This window comes from Balaenoptera ricei, chromosome 19 (genome assembly GCF_028023285.1).
Source record: "Balaenoptera ricei isolate mBalRic1 chromosome 19, mBalRic1.hap2, whole genome shotgun sequence".
NCBI classification, from domain to species: Eukaryota; Metazoa; Chordata; class Mammalia; order Artiodactyla; family Balaenopteridae; genus Balaenoptera; species Balaenoptera ricei.
The window spans coordinates 17,766,064-17,784,895 of record NC_082657.1 but is presented as its reverse complement, the minus strand read 5'-3'; the positions used below and the strand labels follow the sequence as shown (position 1 = coordinate 17,784,895).

Below are 18,832 nucleotides of genomic sequence, written 5' to 3'. Positions count from 1 at the left end.
CAGACTGAAACTTAGTACTATAACGAAATTTGATTTTTCTCATATTTTTTCTTTAAGCAAAGTTAGTTTACTTGTTCGGGTAACTTTTCTTCGGTTCTTTCCTAAATCTGTTGTAAAACTGAACTCAGAGGAAGAGTTCATTATAGAAAAAAGCATTTATAAATCACATTGCGTACAATTGACACATGTACATAAATACTGCAATCAGGTTATTCAGCTGTTTTAACATTAAATGCGTGTTGCAAGTTGTTATAATTGCTTTTGTGTCTAGTAGTTGTAATTTAATAGTTTTCTTTAAAATGTAAATATCCGAATTTCTTTCCATTATGTACATATTGTTTAGAGCCTGGAAAATTAACCCATGATCTTTTCTTCAGTCTTCACTAGGCTCATCTACTTCTTCATTCCAGTCAGTGGGCTCCTATGGACCTTTCGGCAGGATGCCAACATACAGTCAATTCAGTCCAAGTTCATTAGTTGGGCAGCAGTTTGGGGCTGTTGGTGTTGGTATGTTGTGCTTTTTTCCTTTTTTTTCTTTCTTTTTTGTAATTTCCTTGTCTTTACCACAAAGATATATAAAACCACAAATTTTCAGACATATTGTTTGGTGTTCCTTTTGTAGCCTATTATTTTAAAGACTTTATTTTAATGTCCTTAATGATTAGTGGTTCTATAAAGGCCATCTCTTAGAATGCTAACATTTTTTTAAAATCTAGATATATCCAATTACCAAATTTTATTGAATGTTATTTTAAATTTACATAAGATATATCCATTTAAAATAAGCATTTTTTCCAACATTGTGGGTTTTCAAAAAGGGAAGTAGAGATAATGCCATTATTAGGGAGCAGTATCAATATATAACACTATAAGGAGAAAATATAGGAGGGCTAGGCTAATAACAGTCCTATTTATGATTGGAGGACAAAGGCTATCATGTGCAAAAGCCAGGTATAATCAGATCAGATTTTTTTGTGTTTATTTTTATAGTTGTACATTTTAGCTCTTAAGTACACCTTTATTGAAATTTCCACAGTAAAGAAGAGTTTTAAATCTCAAACTCTAGCCCTTAATCTTTTTTAATTCCATTGAAATAATCACTTATCAGTTTATTTCACTGATCACAAATCCAGTTTCAGGTTTATCTTGAAACTCATTAGTATGTTAACAGGTTTTGTTAAAATTAATTCCTTTCTATGAATATTTTTTATATAGTTGTGACTTTCCAAGTATGTAAATGTTTTACTTATTCACAAAATAAAAAACAATGGGAAAAAAGTAAATCCAAAAATTGAATGAATACAAACAGAAACAACTGGTACTACGTATATATCAGATAACATAACCACACAGAAATAAGAACTATATATAGAAGAACTATATAGAGAGAGAACTATATATAGTATTTAGAAGTAGTTAAACGAGGAGGAGGAAGACTGTAGCGTTGATTAAGGTGGCAGATGTTTTTTAGAAACGGAATTAACTCAGATTAGTTTGTGTTGGTACAAATTAAGCCAGATTTTAATTTAAGCCTTTTGTTTTCATTTTCTGTGCCTAGTATTCTGATGTAAAGAGAAAGTTTAAATAAATCAAGATTACACTATTGCTGTTTGGGGGGAATTTTTTCTATTTTAATTTTCATAGTTTTATTTGCAATTTATATCATGAAGGGTTAATATCCTGAATATCTAAAGAGCTTCTAAAAATAAAGCTCTACAATCCAACAGAAAAGTTTGTAAAGATTAGAAACTGACTTTGCCTTTTTCAGAAAAAAATAAATACAAATGGTGCTCAAACATGGAAAGATGCTTAAATCTTGCTTATGATAAGAGATATACAACTTAAGTCATCACCAAGACACCATTTCTCACTATCAATTTGACAAAAACCCAAAAGTTTGAATATATTCTGTTTTGGCAAGATTGTGAAGAAAGAGATATTCTCATACTTTGAAAGGAATGATGCACTGCGTAGAATTAAAGCACTGTTGTTTTTTTTAAGATGATGCACAAATAATTTTTATGTGCAAAGATTAGGTCATTACTGACTTTAATTAGGAAAAATTAATTATCTCACAATAAACTGAAGCATCAAAACAGCCATGACATGCTAAGTCTCATACTACTCTTGTGGGCAAGATGGAGGCATAGTGGCTGAACATGGGTTCAGCCAGTGGGTACATTTTAGCTGCTTAAATAGCAGAACCATATTGGACAGTGATTCTCTTAGGTCTCTAGTGTTTTGTACACATTAATTTTTAATCACTGAGTTTAATGAATACTTAACATGCTTATGAACTTTAAAGTTAGCATAGGGACTTCCCTGGTTGTCCAGTGGTTAAGAATCTGCCTTCCAATGCAGGGGACACGGGTTCGATCTCTGGTCGGGGAACTAAGATGTCACATGCCGCGGGACAACTAAGCCCGCACACCGCAACTACTGAGCACACGGGCCACAGCTAGAGAGCCCACACACTACAACTACAGAGCCCACGTGCTCTGGAGCCCACACGCTGCAGCGGAGGATCCCACATGCCGCAATGAAGATCCCATGTGTTGCACCTGAGACCTGACACAGCCAAAAATAAATAAATAAATAAATAAATAAAGTTAGCATAAACCAGGAGGGTGTTTCATACGTTAAGGATGACAGACTAAGGATTGTTAAACATCTACTTGGGGGCAATTCCCTGGCAGTCCATTGGTTAGGACTCCCTGCCTCCACTGCAGGGGGCACAGGTTTGATCCCTGGTCAGGGAACTAAACTCCCTCATGCCACTTGGTACAGCCTAAATAAATAAATAAATAAATATATATATATCTACTTTGGTAATGTGTAAAGGAATTAAACATTCCAATTAAAAAGCAGAGATCATCAAACTGAATTTTTTTTAAAAAGACCCTGCTATGTGATGTTTATAAGATATGAATTAAAAGACAGAAAGTTAAAGAACAGAAAAAGGCATGACATACCATACAAACACTAATAACAAGAAAACTATGTTAGGAAAATTAACATCAGACAAAACAGCTTAAAGATCAGGAGTACTGCCAAAGATAAAGAAGCATTCTTTATAACGGTACATCAGGAAGCTGTAACAATCCTAAATGTGTATGTAACTTTTATAAAATAGTACACCAACACCAACAATTGCAGAATATAGATTCTTTTTAGTAAATATTGATCAATCAATGGGATAGATCAAATCCTGGTCCATAAAACGAGTTACATTAAATTCGGAAGGATTGAAATCATACGTGGTATCTTCTCAAACCACAAAGAAATTAAATTTGGAATTAATAAAGACAACTTGAAAAATATACAAATAGTTGTATATTTCTGTTTGCTCAAACAGAAATTGAGCAAACTTACAAAAATCACTAATGAATTAAAGAAGAAATCATAGGGGAAATAAGATATTTTTAAATATAATCATAAAGTACAACATATCAAAATTTGTGAGTGGAGCTTAAGCATTGCTTAGGGGAAATTTCATACCTTTAAATACATATATAAGAAAACAAGAATATTTTAAAATCAGTGCTCTAAGCTGTCAGCTTATTAAGAAGCTAAAAAAAAGAAAGAAAATTAGCCCAAAAGTACTAGAAGGAAGAAAAAATTTAAAGCAGAAATCAAGGAAATAGAAACAAGTCAAAAAATATATATAATATCATCAAAGCCAGGAGTTGGTTCTTTGAAAAATTTCATAAAATTAATAAGCCCCTAGCAAGACTAAACAAGGAAAAAAAGAAGACTCAAATATTGATATCAAGAATGAAAGTGTAGGCATCACTATAGATCCTAAAAGGATAATATGAAGATATTGTGAACAACTTTATGTCAACAGATTTGACATCTCAGATGAAATGGACAAATTCCTTGAAAATACAACTTTCCTAAACCAACACAAGAGGAAGTACAATCTCAGTATCACCCTGTTAAAGAAGTTGAAACTAATTTAAAATCTTCTGTAAAGAAAATTCTAGACTATTTGCTTTACTGATAAATTCTACCATTTAAGGAAGAAATAATTTTACCAATCTTACACAAACTCTTTGAGAGAATAAAGGAAGAACACTTCCTAACCAGATAACCAAGGCAAGCTGAGATACCAAAACCTAAATGGTATCTAAATGAAATCAATACAAGAAATTAAAATTACAGCTAATTTCCCTGAACATATATGTAAAAATCCTTAACATAGTATTAGCAGTGGAAGCCAGCAGTTCATAAAAAGGATATTACATAATGACATCTCAGGAATGCAAAGATGTTTTAACATTTGAAAATCATTAGTAATTTACCACATTAACAGAATAAAGGAGAAAAACTGCAATCCCAAGAGATACAGAACAGGCATTTGGTAAAATTCAATACCCATTTATCAACAACAAAGGAATAGGAGGAGGGAATTTCCTAATCTGATCAGTGAAATGAAAAGCTTACACACATAATGGTGGGATAATGAATGCTTTTCCCTTGAGGTAAGGAATAAAGCGAAAGAATTGTCTTATTTCGTGTAGTGTTGTTCTAGAGGTGGCCTAGCCAGTCCAATAAGGCAAGAAAAAAATAAATAAATAAAAGATTTAGAGATTGGAAAGGCAGAACTAAAAATGTCATTATTTGAAGGTGACATGATTGTGTATGTAGAAAATACAAAGGAATATTCAAGCTACTGGAATGAATAAGTGAATTTAGCATGGTAAGGGAATACATGGTAAATATACAAAAATCAACTGTATTTTTGTATTCAGAACACACAGTTTGGCAAACTATGGCCTGTGGACCAAATCCCACCAGCCTCCTGTTTTACTGGAATACAGCCATACCCATTTATTTACATGTGGTCTGTGGCTACTTTTACACTACAAGGGCAGAGTTGTATAGTTATAACAGAGAGCATAAGGCCTGAAAAGCCTAGAATATTTTATTTACCGTCTGGCTACTTATAGATAAAGTTTGCTGATCTAGAACAAATTATTGGTAAATGAAATATAAAATGCAACACAGCTTACAATAGCACCAATAACATCAGATACCCAGCAATGAATATAACAAAAGATAGTATTTAAAAATCTCTATGTGGTTCTCAGTGGAGGGGAGTTCATTTTACCCCCCTCCCTCAGGGGACATTTGGTAATGCCTGGAGATATTTTTGTTTGTCACAACTGGGGGATACTACTAGCATCTAATGGGTAGAGGCCAGGGATGCTACTTAACATCCTACAACGCATGGGACAACCCCTCACAACAAAAAATTATCTGGCCCAACACGTCAGTAGTGCTGAAGTTGAGAATACTCTGCTCTACAATAAAAATCACAAAACACTGCTGAGAGAATTTAGAAATCTAAATAAATGGAGAGTTAATCCATGCTTATGGGTTAGGATATTCAGTATTATTTTTATGATGACACTTTCCCCAGAATTGGTTTACAGGTTGAACACAATCCTGATCAAAATCCCATCACACTTTAAAATTAGAAATTGACATGCTGATTCTAATATTTGTATGGAAATACAAAATCTGTAATAGCCAAGCTACTCTTGAAGAAAGAGGAAGTTTGAGGTATACACCCAATTTCAAGATTCAGAACAGGGAATTATTGATATAAGAATACAAAAATATACCAGGGTAAAGAATAGAGAGTACAGAAATAGACCTACTTAAATGCTGATTTAAGACAAAGATGCCAGTGCAGTTCAATGGAGAAGGGGAAATCTTTTTTTTTTTTTTTTTTGTGAATGATGATTATAAATTTCACTTTTATTTTCCTGTGGATAGAAGGGGAAATCTTTTTAACAAATGATCTTGCAGCAGCTGGATATCTATTTGGAAAAAATTAACAGTGACCCCTGCCTCACACTATACATAAAAAATAATTTGAGATAAATCAGTAGCAGCAATGGCATGAGGGAGGTGGGTGTAGTATGACCGGGAACTCAGAAAAGAGACGGAGGATATAGAAGAGTTTGCTCATGGGGTTGGGTGGGTGCGGGGGGGAGACAGGCACAAGCAGTAGGAGGTTGAGTCAGAGCAGGATGGAGGTTGAATACACATCATCAGAGTGGTTTATGTCTTGGTCATTACCCAGAAATACTAGGGATAATGGGATAGATTCAGCATCCCACAGAATTATTGAGAGCAGTAGTCTCAACATTTCTGGGGATGTTGTGGGAGGTTATGTTAGGCCTCTCCTTAGCTGGCTGGGGCTGCAGCCTGAATGGATTACACCTCTAAAGGAGTCCCATTCATTCTTATTGTCTGAGGTACTTTGCTGAGTTCTGATGCCCCGTTTTAAGAGAGATATGAACAACTAGAATTCATTAAATTAGGAGAAATCAAAAGAGGCAAGGCTTAAAGAGCATGTGAAGGTGAGTAATTGTTGAAGGAACTAGAGTTGCTTAGCTTGGAAATGAGAAGATGTGAGGAACATGATCATAATCTTCAAGTAATTTAAAAGCAGATAGTTAAACTTCTGTTGTGGAGTAGAGAGGTGTAAATGAGTAATGAGAAAAGAGGTAGGCAGATAAGGGGGAGGACCTTATAAACTAAGGTAAATAGTTTGAACTTTTTTCTTGAGGGCAGTGGAAAGCCATCAGAGAGTCCTAAGCACTGTAGTGATGTGATTATTTTTCTGTTTCATAAAAGATTATTCTCAGTACCACTTTTATATTGGATTTAGAGGTGGGGGAAGAGGGGCTATTGAAACAGTTCCTGCTAGAGAAAACCTATGTAGATTAAATATTAAGAAGAGAGCACAGCATATGGAAAGTGATTGATCCATAAATTCTGAAGAAATGTAGAAAAGAAGATTGACATAACCTAGTATAGCAAAGGTCCTTTCGAGGGATTTTGTTCCTCATATTACCAGAACTTTTTGTGGTTGCTTTAGGCAGAATGCAGTCCCACAATACTGTCCTGAGGGGAGGCATTAAAACGGACTGGAGTCAATTGTCCATTGCCTTGGAAATGCTGGAAAAGCTCTTCATAGACCTGTCTGCTGATTTGGCTATTTGTGCAGATATTTGGTGTTAAGATAATTGAACCTTAATGTTGGTGTTGAATGTACCATTTCTGCTACTTCTCTATCTAATGTACATCCTTGCTGTCCCATCCGTATAACTATCCAGGAAAGTATTGCATATGTTAAAAAAATTGTTTGCATCCAAAGATGCTGGAATATATATGGGCTTGCTTTTCATATATGGTCAAAAATTTCTCAAATTATTTTTTGATTCAGTTTCATTAATTTCCAGTATTATTAATTTACACAGGTGCTACAGGGAGGGACAATTATTAAAATGCTGTGTTACTTTATATAATTGAAAGGTTTAAAATTTAAAAAAAATTTTTTTTCATTCAAAAAAATTTTCTTAAAGCTGGAAGCTCCTTGACATCCTTTGGAACAGAAGCATCGAACAGCGGTGCCCTATCCCAAAGTAGTGCAGTTGGTTCTGCCTTTACACAGGATACAAGATCTCTAAAAACACAGTTATCTCAAGGTAAGCTGTTTTTTCCTTCAAAATTTTCCATTCTAAATTTCTATAGATAATAGTCTTCCTCTGAATGTAAGAGCTTTTGCAGCTTGTAACTCACATGTATAATTTCTATTTAGTTCTTTAAAAAAATTTTTAAATTGTTGTTCAATAAGTACATTATTGAATGACTTCCACTGTTCAGACTTTTTATAATTCCTAGATCATAAAACTGAAATGGTGAACATTGTCTAAGTTTGACATTTTTTTTTTACAAAGCAATTACATTACTTGTATATAATACTTAAATATTACTGGTCAATCTCAGACTCACCACTGAGGATGAACTATCCTTGATGAATTTGAAATAGTAGCTGAGGAAACAAACTATTCATTATGCTGTTGCATCTTTCCTAGCATCCTCATAGAATCTAGAGCAGTGGCTCTCAGTGTGGACCACCCACAATCAAATCATCTGATCTGGAATGCTTCTTAAAAATGTAGATCCTGAGAACTGCTACATCAGAATCACTGGAGCTTGGAGATCTGCATTTTAATAAGCTTAAAGGATCCTGTTTCATTTCTTTTTAATTCTGTTTTTCCACCAACTAGTCTCATAACCTTCAGTGGTCCCAGGATTCTTTATCTTTATTTGCTGCTAAAGTGGGTGATACTGGCCCATTGCTTTATGTGGATGTTTACTTTTAACTAAAACAATGTAAAGTCATTTCAGAAAGATGCTATTATAATCAGGACAGTATTTTTTAAAGCAATTGAGGGTAAAATCAAGCCAATGCTAAACATAATCCTGTGTATCTCACTTTAGATATTTTGAAATAGTTGTAGTTACTTTTATTCATATTGATTTTAAAAAACTTAATTTTTAATTTTTTAACATTCTAAGGATTTTTGGTAGGTAAAATAGAAATAACACTAAGCACACTGTATAGCACGGGAAGCTATATTCAATACCCTGTGATAAACCATAATGGAAAAGAATATGAAAAAGAATGTATATATATATAATATATATGTGTGTATGTATATATGTATAACTGAATTGCTTTGCTGTACAGTAGAAATTAACACAACTTTGTAAATCAGCTATACTTCAATAAATTTTTTAAAAAAGAGATACCCTAAGCATAGGAAGAAAATAAAAATACCTATAATCTCACCACCCAGAAATAACAAATATTTACATCCAGACATTCATCTGGGTTAACATAAGTGTATATTTGTGTGTGTATGTATTGGTTTGTTAATTTTTTTAAGATTTCCTTCTTAGAGAAGATATTTAATCTTTTTAAGCTTTAGTTTTCCATACTATAAAACAGGACTTTACTGATAAACCAACAGACTTATTGTAAGGGTTAAATTTTTTTGAAATGTATGCAGTGCCCTTAGCATAATGCCTGACACATAGAATGTGCTCAGTAGATGTTAGCTAGCTTAATTAATAGCCAACATTAACCTTAATATTGAAGCACCAGAAGGATTCTTATTAAAATCATAAGTAAGGATTCCCTTTCTCATTGCTACTTAGCATTGTTCTGGAATTTTTAGCTATGTCAGAAATACATGAAAAAGAAATAAGAGGTATGAATATTAGAATAGCATTATTTGCCAATTCTGACTTCCTACTTGGAATTGAGAATTCACTGAAAAACTAGAACTAATATGAAACTTAAATTAGATAGAGGTAAAATGTAGAGAATAAGTATAAAAATCAGTAGATGTCCTAGGGCTTCCCCCATGGCTCAGTGATTTAAGAATCCGCCTGCCAGTGCTGGGGACACGGGTTTGAGCCCTGGTCGAGGAAGATCCCACCTGCCGCAGAGCAGCTAAGCCCGTGAGCCACAACTACTGAGCCTGTGCTGTAGAGCCCGCGAGCCACAACTGCTGAGCCCGCATGCTACAACTATTGAAGCCCATGTGCCTAGAGCCCGTGCTCCGCAGTAAGAGAAGCCACAACGAGAAGCCCGTGCACCGCAGCAAAGAGTAGCCCCTGCTCACTGCAACTAGAGAAAGCCTGCGCACAGCAGTGAAGACCCAATGCAGCCAAAAAGTAAATAAATTAAAAAAAAAAAAAATAGATATCCTAAAACCTAACCCACTGATTATTAATGGGGATAAAAGAAGATGTTCACAATGATAAGAAATCGAAATTATATATAAAATACATAGTAAGAAATATGGCCAGCCTCTATGATGAAAGATACAAAATATAATAGAGGGACATAAAAGAAGTTACATGTAATCAAAGAAACATATCTTATTCCTAGATAAAAAGATTTAGTAAAAAGATTCCTAGATAAAAAGATTTAGTATTAGGAAGACTTTCTCATAATAATTAAATTTACTGTACTTTCAATAAATCTACATGGAATAGTAAGAGAACCTAATAAAACAGATACACAGACTATCCTAAAAATAAGCATGCAAGTATACCTAGACATGTATTTTTGTTTTAAAAATAAAAGTAATGAGATAGGGCTTACCTCCTTAATAAAGTATACATAAAATAAAGCAGTACAGGAATAAATTTAGAGATGAATAGAGCAAAAGTCAGAAATAGATCCAAGTATAAATAAGTAATTAGTATATGATAAAGATGTTATTTTTAAATTAGTAGAAAAAGACTACTAAATGATCCATCCAATAAATGATGTTGTGAACAGACAACTGCCTGATCATTTGGAAAAGTAACTCTAGAATCCTTCCCTCATACTTAAGACTAAAATAAGTTTTAAATAGATTAAAATGTTTTTTAAAAATTTAATTACATATTTATTAGAAGAAAGAAGTATGTTTAAATAAAACAGTGGGAGAGGAGGCCTGGGAATCTGCATTTTAATTTCACCAACTAAAATTTTTGAAGTTTATAAAATTTTAACACCTAGAATTTTCTTGTAACTGTAAGAATAAGAATGTGAAGATAACTCGAGGGGGTGTGTTTATTATAAAAGAGCTCATGAGTTTATTCCTACTATGTCCAGTATCACGTATATTTCCCTATTTATAACAAAATTGCCATCATGATGTAGTACTAGACTTTAATTACAAATGTTTTCAAAATGCAGAGACCTACCTGTGGCTAAGACTCCATGCTCCCAATTCAGGGGGCCCAGGTTTGATCCCTGGTCAAGGAACTAGATCCCACATATCGCAACTAAAAGATCGTGCATGCCCAGTGCGGCCAAATAAATAAATATTAAAAAAAAAAAAATACACAGCAGTGAGTTATTACTTTCTGTGATTGCGCTATCACTTGCAGTTCTGTAATATTGTGAGTCACAGGATCTTAAAGAAAAGCCTTAATGAAGTAAAGTTTTGTAAGTTTATAAGGTCATTTAATGTACTATTATAAAATTACCTAAACAATAGGCTTTTCCAAAAACTTAACACTTGTTTGACAGATAAATCTGTTTATAAGGTGATAAGTGATTACAAAATGTTTTCTCTTAGACCAAAACTTATATAAACCACCATGATTTCCCATTATAATCAGTGGGAAAATTACAGTGTTTCTATTAATGGCAGAGTAAACTTTGTCGTTAATGCTGGAAATAGTGACACACATTTGTAATTGCATACTTTAGTTAACCATATATTTGGGGAGTATTACTAATAAACAGTCCCTGAAAAGCACCTGGTGCACAACAACCAATGTGCTGTCAGCACTCACCAGTTCCCCAGTTTGGAGCCTGTGCAGATAGCACAGGTGGGTAGTAACATTTGCAGCATATTTGGGAATATTTTTTTTTTTACATAAAATGAGGACAATTTTTTAAAGCAAAACCTATTTTGGTGCAATATCATGGGATGTGAGAGCACCTTGAGCAGAGATTTATGGCAAACATTAGAGACAAAAAGCATGATGGGAGCACCCAGTGTTACATTCTTCTGTTCATACTGTGACCAGGCTCTGACCTCATGAAAGAAAAAATGGAATTTGTAAGTACAAAACCCATATTAAGCAAAAATTTGCCAAGTGATCATTCAAACAGCAAAGGGTGAGTATGGCTACTGTGTAATTATCTGAAGGGTTTATTTGTTGCTGGCCTTTTAGTATTGATGTTTAATTACCCAAGCCTCTGAGGAATCGAAGAACTTCACCTGACTTTCTAGTTCTTTACTTCTTTTATAATAGAAATTTAATGCAGATAATACTTACAGATATAAGGGTATCACTTTAGACATATCTTCAGAAAGTACTAAAAAAGTTAGGACTTCCCTGGTGGCACAGTGGTTAAGAATCCGCCTGCCAATGCAGGGGACACGGGTTCGATCCCTGGTCTGGGAAGATCCCACATGCCGCGGAGCAACTAAGCCCGTGCGCCACGACTACGGAGCCTGTGCTCTAGAGCCTGGAGCCACAACTACTGAAGCCCGCACACCTAGAGCCTGTGCTCCGCAGCAAGAGAAGCCACTGCAATGAGAAGACCGTGCACCACAAGGAAGAGTAGCCCCCGCTCTCCGCAACTAGAGAAAGCCCACGCGCAGCAAGGAAGACCCAACGCAGCCAAAAATAAATTTTAAAAAAAGTTAAAGCCTTGGGCTTCCCTGGTGGCGCAGTGGTTGGGAATCTGCCTGCCAATGCAGGGGATATGGGTTCGAGCCCTGGTCTGGGAGGATCCCACATGCCGCGGAGCAACTGGGCCCGTGAGCCACAATTGCTGAGCCTGCGCGTCTGGAGCCTGTGCTCTGCAACAGGAGAGGCCGCGGTGGTGGGAGTCCCGCGCACCGCGATGAAGAGTGGACCCCGCTTGCCACAACTGGAGAAAGCCCTTGCACAGAAACGAAGACCCAACACAGCCAAAAATAAATAAATAAATAAATAAATTTTTAAAAAAATCAGCTATACTTCAATTTAAAAAAAAAAAAAAAAGCCTCTAGAAATAATGGCTAAAGTCTCGGTGTAATCTGATGGTTGTGGTTATTGGGGAAAGGCTACATCTGACCTGCCTAAATTATCTTTGATAATATTCCTGGGGGATTTTGTACCAGAGTTTTTTTGTTTGTTTGTTTTGGGGTTTATATTATTTTATTTTTTGTACCGATCAAGTGACCAGCCCACTAAAGATAAACAGTTTTAAACTCTGGTCTAATGAGTGGACGGATTCAAATTGTGCTGAGGATTTGAATTGGTAGAAGTAAAACTCTAGACCTTTTTTTAGGGTCTAGGTTATTTTGAAACCCCCAGAGGATAGGGATAGTTTCTTATCTTTTGGTTACGTTTCAGGTCGTTCAAGCCCTCAGTTAGACCCTTTGAGAAAAAGCCCAACCATGGAACAAGCAGTGCAGACAGCCTCGGCCCACTTACCTGCTCCAGCACCTGTTGGGAGAAGGAGCCCTGTATCATCAACCAGGCCTTTACCATCAACCAGCCAAAAAGCAATAGAGAATCAAGAGCACAGGCGAGGTAGAACTTTAGCTATTTACTATTTCTTAATTGACTGGTCAACATCTTCCATTCAACTTACTTTCATTAAAAACATTTACTCTATGTAAATGATCCTAGAAAGTTTAAACTGAACTTGATAGAGTGTTTAGTCTTTCAAATTTGACTCAAAGTAGTGATGTTGGTGGGGATATATAGATTTTTGGTTTTGTTCTGGGTTTGTTTGTTTTTCCATTTCTAACTTTCCAGAAGTTTTTGATTATGTGTCCTAAGTTAACTGTCACTTTCTATGTGTTCTATAGCTGAAGTTCACAAGGTTTCAAGACCAGAAAATGAGCAACTCAGAAATGATAGCAAGAGACAAATAGGTAAGTTGTTACTTGGATCTGAAAGCCTTATCCTATGCTTTTCAATAGAGGGAATATTTGAAATGTATGATGCATAATTACTATAAAAAATGAATAGCAAGGGTTGGTGACTATAAAGGAATAGCACAGGGGAGTTTCATTGTGGTAACAGAACAGTTCTTTATCTTATGGTGGGGGTACTGTGGATCTGTATACGTAGCAAAATATCATAGAACTGTACATAAAGACATACCAAAAAATGAGAACCTCCAAAACTGTTGAAATCTGAATATGAGAGATGTAGTATAGTTAATTATATTGTGCCAGTGTCCTGGTTTTTCCCGGTTTTTGATAATGTACAATAGATAATCAAGACGTTACTGTTGGAGGGGAAGCTGGGTGATAGGCACACAGGACCACTCTACTTTTTATTTCAATTTTTTTTTAACCTAATTATTTCAAAAGATTTTTTTTTTTTTTTTTAATCATCACGTGTCTGGAATAAACCCTACTTGATGGTAGGCAGTTGTCTATTGATATATTCTTTTTTTTTTTTTTTTTTTTTTATAAGTTTATTTATTTATTTAGGCTGTATTGGGTCTTCGTTTCTGTGCAAGGGCTTCCTCTAATTGCAGCAAGCGGGGGCCACTCTTCATCGCGGTGCGCGGGCCTCTCACTATCGCGGCCTCTCTTGTTGCGGAGCACAGGCTCCAGACGCGCAGGCTCAGTAGTTGTGGCTCACGGGCCTAGTTGCTCCGCGGCATGTGGGATCTTCCCAGACCAGGGCTCGAACCCGTGTCCCCTGCATTAGCAGGCAGATTCTCAACCACTGCGCCACCAGGGAAGCCCTATTGATATATTCTTGAATGTTATCTGCAAGTAGGACTTCTATATTTATATTTACATTGTTTTATGGCTTTCTCTTTTGTACTATCTTTTGTATTTTTTTATGTTTTTGTGTCAGTTTCATGTTAGCATTATAAAATTGTTTTCTGTGCTTTTAAGAATGGAATTGGGAGTTCCCTGGTGGCCTAATGGTTAGGACTCAGTGCTTTCGCTGCCACGGCCTGGGTTCAATCCCTGATCAGGGAACTAAAATCCTGCAAGCTGCGTGGCATGGCCAAAAGAAAAAAAAGATTGGAATTATCGGGAACTATATTCAATATCCTGTAATATACCATAATGGAAAAGAATATGAAAAAGAATATATATAACTGAATCACTTTGCTGTACAACAGAAGTTAACACAGCATTGTAAATCAACTATACTTCAATAAAATAAATTTTTTAAAAAAGAATGGAATTATCTGTACATTAAAAATTGAGAAGTTTTCTCATTAAAATTAAGCTCTGGGCTCCGTTTTTTTTTTTTTTTGAAGTAATTATTCAAGAACTCTAACTTTCTTTCATTATTATTGATTTAATATGATTGTATACTTTCTTTGTCTGTTTTGTAATCTATGACATTTCCCCCAAATCCATCCATTTTATTCAAATTTATTAGCAGAGAATAAATTATAATTATAAACACTTCCAAATTAAAAAATAAAAGCAGTGTGTGATCTCCTTAATTACATAATAATTGGAAGATGATCTTTCATTTAATTTTAGAAAGCTAGATACAATTTTAAATGTATAAACACTTTATTCTGTACATTTTTATATGTTTATGTTTTTATTTGTTGTTGTTTTTTGATGTGGACCTTTTTTTTTTTAAGTCTTTATTGAATTTGTCACAATATTGCTTCTGTTTTATGTCTTGGTTTTTTTGGCCGTGAGGCATGTGGAATCTTAGCTCCCCAACCAGGGATTGAACCCGAACCCCCTACATTGGAAGGCAAAGTCTTAACCACTGGACTGCCAGGGAAGTCCCTATACGTATTTTTATTTGTGCTGTGTACCATAGAATTACAGAGGTTTTGGTTTGGTTTACTATGTTTCACTTTTTTTAATTTGGAAAAAGAACCCCTCTCTTCTCAAGACAAAATTATTGCCATGCTTCCATCATTCAAAAATCGTGTGAAGTAGTGCTCGCTTTGGCAGCACATATACTAAAATTGGAACGATACAGAGAAGGTTAGCATGGCTCCTGCACAAGGATAACATGCAAATTCGTGAAGCACTGCATATTTTAATATAAAAAGAATATATGTATATGTGTGTGTGGTGTGTGTGTGTGTGTGTCTATCTATCTGAATCACTTCGCTGTACACCAGAAACTAATACAACATTGTAAATCAACTATACTTCAATTTAAAAAATAAATAAAATATAAATCATGTAAAGCAATAAATAAAAGTATCTCTCACTGCCCTTCAAAATTTAAGACAGAAATACTGTGCTGTACTTTCTGGCTTATGGCCAGGACATTTTCAGTAGTAGAGTTGAATATTTAAACATCCTGCTTGTCTAGATTTAAGTGTCTGGATATACTGCTGTGGGTTTTTGTGGTTTGTTTTCTCAAACTTAGACAATTTGCCAAATTTTAATGAAGAGTGAGCACAAACCTGTCTATTACTCTGTAGTCACTTCTGATCTTTGTCAGTATATGTTAAACGTTTCACATAATTATAATCATTGAATTCATAGTGCTTTGTGCTCTATATTTTTCTGTTAACTGACATCAAATACTATTCCATATTAATTTTTTTTCTTCTTAACTGTTCCTCTTGTGTTGGATATTTGGGTTCTCAAGTTTTCACTATAATTTATGCTACTTTGGTATTGCTTTATCATACCTCATAAATCTTGTTATTGTATTAAATTGTAGAGAAAAAATAGATACAGGAAGACTTGAAAAATACGGAGCCATTTAGAGGGAGACAGTAAAGTTGAAGCAAGAAGTGGTTGGAGTGGTTGAGACCATGTACTTTTCTTTTTAAAAAAATATATAAATTTATTTATTTATTTATTTTTGGCTGCGTTGGGTCTTCGTTGCTGCACGGGGGCTTTCTCTAGTTGTGGTGAGCGGGGGCTGCTCTTCATTGCGGTTCATGGGCTTCTCATTGCAGTGGCTTCTCTTGTTGTGGAGCACAGGCTCTAGGCGTGCGGGCTTCAGTAGTTGTGGCACGCGGACTCTAGACACAGGCTCAGTAGTTGTGGCGCACGGGCTTGGTTGCTCCACGGCATGTGGGATCTTCCCGGACCAGGGATCGCACCCGTGTCCCCTGCACTGGCAGGTGGATTCTTAACCACTGCACCACCAGGGAAGTCCGAGACCATGTACTTCTTGTCTTTTGTGTTATCTTGCAGTTTGTGCTGATAAATGTTCATCTATTTTTCTCACTATAAATCTTGATTTCTATGATCCTTTCCATAAAAGTCTCCCTAAATTATGAGAAAACCCAATATATATTTGACATTTTGTAGGTATTAGGGATATAAGCAGAACAAAGTAATTTAGTACAGAAGTCTCCCAAATTGTTTGGCTGTATACTGTATCAGCAGCATGTATGAGCCTAAACCCCATAGATATAAATTTCATGTGTGCCATTTATAAATTTCATGTTTATAAATTTTATATGTGCTCTTCTCAGTCTTATGTAGTAAATGTTTGTGAAACTTCATCTCTTTTTCATATTAAAAAATACAAATATAGTCATGTGTATAGAGACTTGTAAGCATTTCTCTTGTTGACCATAAAGACCACAATAATAACTTCTGCTCTAAACCAGCTTGTTCTTTCTTTATTAACATAGTTCCAGGTGCTCCTTCTGCTCCAAGGAGAGGGCGTGGGGGTCATCGAGGTGGCAGGGGAAGATTTGGTATTCGACGAGATGGTCCAATGAAATTTGAGAAAGACTTTGACTTTGAAAGTGCAAATGCACAATTTAACAAGGAGGAAATCGACAGAGAGTTTCATAATAAACTTAAATTGAAAGGTGAGTTTTTATTTTTCTATTCAAAAAATACTCTTATTTGACTTGTGAATTATGGATGTTTAGTACAAGTCTTGACTTTTATGGTATGTGCTTGTTTTTCATTAGAAGATAAACTTGAGAAACAGGAGAAGCCTGTAAATGGTGAAGATAAAGGAGACTCAGGAGTTGATACCCAAAACAGTGAAGGAAATGCAGATGAAGAAGATCCACTTGGACCTAACTGCTATTATGACAAAACTAAATCTTTCTTTGATAATATTTCTTGTGATGATAATAGGTACAGTCTTTTAAGCTGCTCTTATGCTCTTAGGAGGTTGAAGTGTGAAATGATTTCTTATAAATTCACAAAGTTTAATGAATATTTAAAAATATCTAGGGACTGCCCTGGCAGTCCAGTGGTTAAAAATCCACACTTCCAATGCAGGGGGCACGGGTTCAATCCCTGGTCAGGGAACCAAGATCCCATATGCTGCATGGTGTGGCCAAAAAAAAAAAAAAAAAAAATCTAATGACTACAATTGTTTAATGTTTTATTTTGCTAAAATAAAATAATTTATACTAAAATTTTAAATGATATTACTCTTTGAGAAAAATAAATAATCATATACTTTTGTTTGGGGATGCATTCACATTTGAAAATTAGTAATTAAAAATAGAGGCATTCATCTAACATCTAAACACCTTTTACTTTACCCCTCTACAATGTAGTCAGATGAAGTTTGCTGATACAGTAACACTCTGCTATATTGCAGTAAATGTGGATCCAGAAAACTGGTTAATTAAAGGATCCAACATAACAACCTAGGAGTTCCAGGGTTTCTGCTGCCTGATCCTAATTGTCCTCCTGGCTGTAGTTTGGTGCCACCTTGTGGCAGTTTTCTACTTCACTTTAAACGTGGATGGGGATGCTTCTGAATCCTCTGATTGGGCTGTGGGCCAGCAGCAGCAATTCAGACGCTTCAGACGTCAGGTTCAGAGGTTGGGCCAGGAGCATACTAGGAACTCAGGGATCTATCCTCCATCTCCTCACATCCTGAGACAGGGTTTCCTTTCCTGGTTTTGCCCTTTCTTCCTTTGGGGCTGATTGGAGGGTAGAGTCAATTGCCAATCCCATTTATTGGGGCTGTTGTCAGTTTCTTTGTATTATCAACTGCTTTTGCAAGAAGCTTAATACCAGTCATATTTTCACATGAATTATAGGAACATATTGCCATGGACAGCTTGTGATGACTTAGATAAGGTGCTTATTTTTATTTGATTGTTAGGAATTACTTAGCCTTAATTTGGGAATCAGTGCTGCATAGTTTTGCTGGAAAATGTTCTTTAAAACTTGATACACTAAAGATTATTTGTTCTCATAATAGAGAACGGAGACCAACCTGGGCTGAAGAAAGAAGATTAAATGCAGAAACATTTGGAATCCCACTTCGTCCAAACCGTGGCCGTGGAGGGTACAGAGGCAGGGGAGGTCTTGGTTTCCGTGGTGGCCGAGGACGTGGTAGTGGCCGAGGTGGTAACTTTGCCACTCCTCGAGGATTTCGTGGTGGATTCAGAGGAGGTCGTGGGGGCAGGGAGTTTGCAGATTTCGAATATAGGGTAAGTATTATTACGTGCTTTGGGGTTGGCTTGCAGTTGTATGAAATTCAAAATGTTTTAAACTTTTATCTATTTGAGCTGAATATTTTTAGGGCATTTGTATAACTTCCATTTGACTTTTCAGTG

General features: G+C 35.4%; 1 protein-coding gene and 1 non-coding gene across 8 annotated transcripts in view; both read left to right on the top strand.

Moving 5' to 3' along the window:
- Positions 1-18,832, top strand: part of LSM14A (LSM14A mRNA processing body assembly factor) — a 53,395-nt gene that overhangs the window by 28,159 nt on the left and 6,404 nt on the right. For 5 of the 7 annotated variants that reach the window (XM_059903530.1, XM_059903531.1, XM_059903529.1 and 2 more), the window contains exons 3-9: positions 378-507; positions 7,383-7,505; positions 12,724-12,903; positions 13,185-13,250; positions 16,928-17,110; positions 17,216-17,387; positions 18,475-18,706. In XM_059903530.1, coding sequence (XP_059759513.1) covers positions 378-507; positions 7,383-7,505; positions 12,724-12,903; positions 13,185-13,250; positions 16,928-17,110; positions 17,216-17,387; positions 18,475-18,706 — 1,086 coding nt within the window. The remainder of the gene's footprint in view (positions 1-377; positions 508-7,382; positions 7,506-12,723; positions 12,904-13,184; positions 13,251-16,927; positions 17,111-17,215; positions 17,388-18,474; positions 18,707-18,832) is intronic. The other 2 variants (XM_059903533.1, XM_059903532.1) reach the window with 1 other exon arrangement.
- LOC132354429 (U6 spliceosomal RNA) lies at positions 15,257-15,363 on the top strand. Its single transcript, XR_009499295.1, has one exon. It is a non-coding gene; the product is annotated as a U6 spliceosomal RNA (small nuclear RNA).